This window comes from Ricinus communis, chromosome 7 (assembly GCF_019578655.1).
Source record: "Ricinus communis isolate WT05 ecotype wild-type chromosome 7, ASM1957865v1, whole genome shotgun sequence".
Lineage (NCBI taxonomy): Eukaryota > Viridiplantae > Streptophyta > Magnoliopsida > Malpighiales > Euphorbiaceae > Ricinus > Ricinus communis.
The window spans coordinates 27,189,145-27,197,361 of NC_063262.1; the positions used below are offsets into that span (position 1 = coordinate 27,189,145).

The 8,217-nt window shown below is 29.6% G+C and overlaps 1 protein-coding gene across 1 annotated transcript; it reads right to left on the bottom strand.

Annotated features, from left to right (window-relative positions):
• Nucleotides 1–3,129: 3,129 nt before the first annotated feature.
• On the bottom strand, nt 3,130–7,971 carry LOC8273489 (AP-1 complex subunit mu-2). Its single transcript, XM_015724617.3, has 11 exons — nt 7,588–7,971; nt 7,334–7,480; nt 7,197–7,259; nt 6,925–7,101; nt 6,730–6,833; nt 5,952–6,059; nt 5,705–5,801; nt 5,524–5,621; nt 5,218–5,359; nt 4,966–5,088; nt 3,130–3,471 (listed from the first exon to the last, which is right to left on the bottom strand). The coding sequence occupies exons 1-11, from the start codon at nt 7,714–7,716 to the stop codon at nt 3,373–3,375; spliced, it is 1,287 nt and encodes a 428-aa protein (XP_015580103.1). The 5' UTR covers nt 7,717–7,971; the 3' UTR covers nt 3,130–3,372.
• Between the last annotated feature and the right edge of the window lie 246 nt (nt 7,972–8,217).

Below are 8,217 nucleotides of genomic sequence, written 5' to 3' on the forward strand. Positions count from 1 at the left end.
CTAACTATTTTTAAATATTCTTTCTTAATTTTAAAAATTTTAAAATTTAATTAGTACAACAATACAGAAATTATTTAAAAAATATTTATTAATTAATTTTAGTATTATATAACTTAATACTATAATCGATATTACTATTTATAGAATTAAAATTTTATTATATAATTAAAAAATTAATTTATTATTGAATATAATATTAAAATATAATTTAAGAAGTTATTTTCTAGATTATTATATAATTAAAAATTAATTTATTAGTTAATTAATATTAAAATATAATTAATATCTTATTTTTTATGATAGAATTAATATCATTATCCGATTAGAAAACTATTTATGTATTAATATAATATTAGTATATAATATATAATATATATACTATTTCTTAGGATTAGAGTCAGTGTTTAATTATGAATGTAACTTATTAATTAATAAATTAATAAAAAAAACTATAAAATTATAAACTTGAACCCTATGTGTCAAAAATAATACACATGTAAAAATAAAAAATTTATGTGTCAAAAAAAATTTAGGTCTTATAAATGCTGCCCAGGACTTGAACCCGAAACTAGTCGGATATAGTATAAATTTTTCTTGTTTGTTAAAAAATAGGTAAAAAGAATCCATCTCAAGTCATGCTTGTCTTTCTCATTGCACACGGCTTTCCTATGTATATACTAAAACATGAGTTTCCTTCCTAGACGATATATATATATATTAATTAATTAATTATTGTGCAAACTTTTTAAAAAAAATATTATATTTCCAATTTATATTTTTTAAAATTATGGCGTGGTTGTTTTTTATTGGCTCTTTAATTGTATTTTGGTTGTTTTATCCAAAAATAACTAAGAAAACAAATTTTAAATTTTAAAAAAAAGTTAAAATTCGTATTTCTAATGTTTAAACACATTAAAAATGAAAGAATAAAAAATATCATAACTTTTTTATACAACTAAAAAAATGGATATTATAGATATTTTTCTTTAATTATTTGTAGGGACAAAATGTAGATCTATATAGTGAAACGAGTAGTGACCTATTCCATCAATCTTCCAAAAGTCAAAAGTGAGAGAAAACTGTGAAACCACCAGGTTGTACATAGCAGTTACGCGGATTGTCGGGGTACATGATGCATCATGTGCCCAAGACTAAACACACGTGTGTGTGTTAATAGTTAATTAAATTAGGTGCTTTTATAATTTTAAAGTTGGGCTTGTAATATGGTTAAATTTCTAATTAATTAAAAATACATAAATAAACTAACATCACAAATTTAAATTTGCAAGATACATAAATTATTATATTCTAAAATAATTCTTTTACTATTCTAACTTCTCATTTTATATTAAATACTACTAATAATTTTATTATTGTATTTTTATTTCAATTTTTATATTTTAGTATATTTTATAGTTCTTTACACATAATATGAAAATTAATATTTATTAAAATTATAAGGATTTTAATCAACATAATTAAAAATTAACATAGAGAAAAGTAATTTTATATTTCTAAGAAATAAATAATTTTATTTTGATCATTTTTGTTCTTTCTTAATTTAATTCCAAACATCACAATTATAATTTAATTTTATAATATGACTTGTAGATTCATATGCTATAAATTATAGGTTCATCATATGTATACCTGAGGTGTATAGATTATAGTCTAGAAATTCATAAATTAAATAAAAATATATTCATATGCTAAGATAGATTTATCAATAAAAATTAATAAATATACAATTTATGTTTAATGAACCTGACACTAATAACAGATGAATATACACTTTATAGATAATGAACCTAAAAGTTATGTTTAATAAATCTGATACTAATAATAAATGAATATACACTTTATGAGTAATTAACTTGAAATTTATGTTTAATGAACCTGAAGTTTATGTTTAATAAACCTGAACTAATAACAGATCAATATACATTTTATAAGTAATGAATATGAAGTTTATGTTTAATGAACCTGAAACTAATAATAGATGATTATACATTGTATAAGTAATGAACCTGAAGTTTCATTTACACTTCATAAATAATGAATAGACACATGTGCAAAAAATAAATTAATACAGATTAAATAATAAGAGGCTCATTGTCAACAAACTATAAATTCATTAAATATACATTTAAGGTTCATATAATATAATACATTCATAACTTGAAAAGTAAATTTATTACTAAAGACGACAAATATTAAAAAAATAATATATAAGTATTTTTTATTTTTTTATATTGTATTTTATAATAAATAATAAAAAATACAAATTTATTAACTATTATTAAAATTTTAATTTTTTAAATTATAATATAATTAATATGTAAAATAAAGTCAATTTTAAAAATTAATGCTTAATAAGATTACTAATTTATCAGATATCAAATCTAAAATTATATTATAAAATTTATAATTAACTAGCTTGAGATATAACTATTTTATTATTCATAAAATCATATAAAATAAAAATAAAATAAAATAAATCAAATACAATTTCAAAAGCAAACAAATAAAAGAAATATTTAAAAAAATCTTTTACGGTGTACATACGCTAGTCTTAAATTAAAATATTATAAAATAAAATTTATCAATCCTGCAGCACGTGTTAAACGGTTCGGGTACACGTTCCTGAATCATGCAGATTTTGGAAAAAGTTTTTATTTTGGCGAAATGGATGTTTACAACTGGTAATTGATGTTGTTTGCTATTCAAACTCATTCTTGAGTCTCGACTTTAGACTTCAGGATTGCACCTTTAACCCAAATAATTCAGTCATTAATTCTGTTGGATTTTTAAGCTTTTACTAGATTGCCCATACTGGAATCCAGTCATAATCGATTAACCAGTATTAATCATGGGTATTTTAGGTATTTCCTACAGCATCTTGCAGACGAGTTCTTAGTTTACAAATCTAACTCTTTCATGAAATTAAAGTCCCTCATGGCCTGCAACATCAATTGGGTCTTTCTAAAATCTCTAGAAACAAACTCCTTCCGGTTCAGGGGTAGAGATGGAACGTTCTTTATCAAGTGAGAATATATCTTCGGATGAAAAGCATAGAATAGTAAATTCGCCCATCCTTTTGAGCACTACCACTCTTCCCACTGCTCAGAGTTCCTAATTTCAAATCAAATACAAGCTAAAATTTTGAATTACAATGAATAACGTATAATTTGCACAAGTGTCCAAAAATTTTCTAGGCCGGCAGCAACTCTAGCAAGTCCGTGAAATAATACAATGATGCACAAATGAAAGTAAAATGACTATTGAGAACAATAGGTAACCTCATAAAATCATTGACTCCTTGTTTATCCACCACTTCTTCTTTCCTCAAATAATGCAGAGTGAGGATCAGTTTCAAATAAGCCTAAGCTCATACTCACCAGCCATAGTTATATATCTCACCCATGGAAGAGCCTGATAACCACTTTTCTCAATAATCTTCAGGTACCTGACCTATAAAACCCAAACATGAAAGTGAAGCTAAATTACCAAACATCATAATGCACCGGCCACCTTGTTGACCAGTCTTCTTTTGGAATTGTAAATCTAAAATGGTTGGCTTTGGTGTTTCCAGTAAAACATTACATGTAGGCAGTTAAACACCTCTAACAAGTGGCAAGTTATAAATCGACAATGTCCTTTACAAGAATGGTTAAAATGTTCACTGTTAATTCTTCCAAAGTTTCATCCAACATAATATCAAAATCAGCAGGTAGGTCACCAAATAGAGATAATCAAAATCCAACATTTTAATCTAAAATAAGTGAAGCAAATTGTAATCTACTATGCACCAGCAAAACATCATAACCAAATTAGCATGTAAAGCAACAGAAACCCTTACAGATCTGAAATTCAGCTACATGTGGTGAGGGTGTTGGTAGATAGGGAGGGCTCAATGAGAACTGAAGAAGCCACACCCACCTAAGCTTTAAGAACTCGCAAGCAGAGTTTACACTTCATGTTTGAGGGTATCCCAATTGCCAGAGTGGAGTCGAGAAATTATTGAGCCACGTCCAAATTATATCTTTATTTAGAGAGCAAGACATTCATCTAATAAATCTGTTTCTAACCATTTTCAGCCAGAACTTAAGGTGCTATTCATAAATTTTCCAACGCTAAAGCAAACTTGAAGCATCCAAAATTATTTTCTACTTTCTTGAGAATTAAGGTTGCTTCAGGTTCTGATAAAATCAAGAGTTTCTTCTTTTTTTTTCATAAAGGCTTAGACTCTAATATTCATGAAACCACTGGCAAGTGGCAGCATACATGCATCAATAGCCCATATAACTCAAATTTAAGACTCTTTAAATTATTAACACACTCTATTCTTGGTAGCACTTTCCAAGTCTATCAGATCCAGTAATTATGAAGATTTACTCATCAAGGAGTGGATCAACAAGTGCTTAAACCCCTTCTTCAAATGTGCAATCCTTGAAGATCTAGATTTTGGAGAACTCATGCATAATGTAATATCGACACAATACAATTTAATTCCTCTTAGATATTAACATCACTAAGTTGTCCTGAGCCTAAAGCTATTAGAATAATAATCCTTACATGTCCTAATTGAAGCATTCTAATTCTGCTCAAGTATAATAGTTCCCATAAAGCATTGAGGGGTGCAGATTTGGAAAAAACCTATAAGGAATACACCTTTTCTTTTTCCTTCTAGAGGTGAAAAAGAGAAATGTTTACCTATATGGAATATTGTTTACATTGTTGAGGTTGATTGGAGAAAGGAAATAAAATGGTTAAGTTTGATCTTCTTGTTCCTAAATGTATCCAAACGGGCCAATATAGAATTTAATTTTGTGGGAACAACCTTAAAGTATTATGGATTACTGCTTATTATCATTTAGATAGAGACGTTAAAGTATTATGGGTTTCACCACAGGTTCTAAACATCACACGAAGCAACATAAAAGCTAATGTGCTGTGTAGGTATACCTGTATTCCTGAGACAGTAAAATATGGTATTTCAAACTTCACACGTATTGGAGCCTTTCTCTCAGGCGCTCCTTCTTCAGCTGTTATACTTGGGAGACTGAACTCTGCCCTCATCATGTACTCCTGAACAAGATACGCAAATAGTATTAAAACCAATGCAGAATCACTGTTGCAAAAAGTAAATAATAAATTGCTTAGAATTCATTGCTATTGATTAAAAAGCTTTATTTTATCACATAAAATGAGCCATACCTTTCCACCTGGAAAAGATTTAATTTTCCACATTAATGCATCATTTTCAGGTGCATATGATGCAGATCCCATTGATGTCCGAACATTTGGATTGGAAGCATCAGTTGGCACAGGCAACTCAATCTCAACATTTGTTGCAGTGCTGTATGATTGATTGAAAGTTTAATAGTAATCAGAAAATCTTACCATCAGTATCAGCCGACCTAGGGCTCTGAACACTAGAATTAACAGTATCAGCCCACCTAGAGCTCTGAACACTAGAATCAACAAAAAGACACGGTTACCCCATTAACAAGATTTTAATACCTGCGCTCCTTGAACTGACTCCTAGCTTTTACTGTGATCTCAACACGACTTCTTGAATGCCTTTCGACTTGAGCTTCCACCCAAATAAGCGGCTTAACCTAAAAAAGGCATAATGGAACTCATCATGCTACAAAATAATATTAAAAAAGAAGAAAAGATTTATCATGAAAAGCAAGGGAACCTGAGTGCTCAATCTATATGTCATCAGATCAAAAGCTCCATCAGGTGGTATGAAGGATATTGTCCGATCATTTTCAAATCGAGCCAAGCGCACACACCTAACCACAGTTTGCAATAAGTTTGAGTGCTTGGAATAACAAATAAAGTCAGTAAGTTTGGCTTAAATAAATCAGCATTTTCTGAATAACTGTGAATAGCTGTACATACAACACAACAGTTCAAGTACGCCTGAGAACTAGGCTACCTACTGATGAAATTTGATGTCCTCCAAATCAATGGCCTTTCCCTTTGTTGCACGACCTTGGGCCTCCAATAATACTCGATCATTTAGGCCAAGCTTACATTCAGGCATGCCACTGCGCCGTAAAGTTAAAAGAAACAAATTAGTTTTATGCTAGTCGCCTTTACAATGTAAGACCATTTTTTAACAAAAGAGAAGTTGTAACTGAAGATACATTACATATCTGCAAGTCATGTTGTTATGGATATATCAAGCTTCATTGGGGATGATAATTAAAATTGATGTTTGTTTATTCAACCTTGCTTGATTTATTGTATTCTTGTTGAATGCATTTAACACTTATCAAAGATTTGATCTATCTTTGTGGCGTGCTAGGATTAGGGTTTAAAGGCTTGATTTCTTTTAAGTTCTAATTCCTATTTGATCATTCCTAATATGATTTAGAATTGATCCTAGGATTTGAATTCAATTTGCTATAGGATTTGTATGTTAGTGTCATACGGGTTCGTAATTGAAAAGGGGTTCGTATAATCTATTCATATAGGTTCATAACACATGTCATGCTGGCTTAATCAAAATTACCGAATATAAATATTTAATCAAATGTAAATCAGGCTTTTGAAATTTGAACAAATCAAAACTTTATTTTCAGAAGGCAAACATGAAAGCCTTTATTAGAATAAGAATCACGGATTTGACAATTAAAGAACAATGATCCACAAAATCTACTAATCATTCTCCTTTCTAAATAAGAAATTAACACTAAATTTCAGTGGACAACACACCTCAAATAAGTTCGCATCTTCAATGCCCCAACAACATCCGACCTTATCACTTGTCCATTACTGTTGACAAGTATATTAACACTCTCCACCACATCCAAAAATACCTGAATGAATAAGAAGAGAGATTTGTCATTCAACAGATTTTTATAACAAAAAATAACAGCTCATGCAAGAGAGAGAGAAAGCAGAAAATACTTCATTCTTCTTATATACTATCCCTTCACTGCGCCAAGATACTGCATTTGTAACAGCCATAGGAGGCCTCTGAGTAGTTTCCATCCTGTAGGCATCAGTCTTGATAAATTCACTAAGAATTTTCGCTTCAGTATACTGAGGGTATCCAAAGTCCATCATTTCATCAAGTAACTCGTACTAGCAAATGAGGACACAAGAACCATTCGAGTCAATTTTAGCTCTTAAATTAACAAAACCAAATTAAAATGAGTAAAATTGAAATGCTGACACACCACCACCACAAAGTTATCCCTAAGTGATTCCTCTTCTAATTCTTCGAAATAATGCTTAAAAACCTGCAAATAGACAAATAATTAAGTAGATAAACAAGTAACTCAACAATTTTAAACTATAATAAATACGCACTTACATCAACAACGCGGTGAAGAAAGGAGAGGAGGCCAGCAGCATTACAATTCTGTCTGGAGGCAGTCATAAGATAAACATTGCTGTGTTGTATATACATATAAGTAACTCCATTATCATACACAACCGGATCTTGAGACTGCGGATCTCCCTACAAAAGAATCAACATCACAATTACCAGAACGATACCGTCTTCGGCTACATAAACTAGATTAATACAATTAGGTTTAGGGAAAAAAAAGAAGAAGTGATAGAAACCTCTTTTTCGATGAGTTTGGTGAAGAAGCGTTCGGCTTGAACAGAGGAGACGTCGCCACGGTAATCGCGCCATACTAAAACACGGCCTTTTATGTCTAATAGAAAGAGAGCAGAGACTGCTCCTGCCATTTGATTTTATCAGTGATCAGATCTGATCTATGATTATCAGGAAATGAAGATGTGACTGTTACTGTTGCTGCGTGTTTGATTATTCATCAGTTTCAGGTATCAAATCAGTAAACAACAGTCTTATTAAGCATCTGTGATCTATGTATCTCTCTGCATTTTGATTCTTGAGCATACGTGAAAATGATTCTAGCAAAAGAATCTCTGATCCATGGGAGTTTTGCTTGCTCTTGTCTTCTTTGATGAATGCTGACTTATTTAATTTTTTTTTTTTTTTGCTTCGAGACGACGTAGTTTTGAGGATTTAGCCATAACTTTTTACAGGTTTTATTTATTTTACAATATCTGATCTGCATTTTTTTATATTTTAATTCTTTTTAGTTGATTTTTTTCTTTTTGAGTTTTCAATGGCCAAAATTGACTATTAATATTGGTTTTTTTCTTGGAAACAAATTCAATCATTTATTGAACATGTTAAATTTATATTATGCTAAATTATTAGAT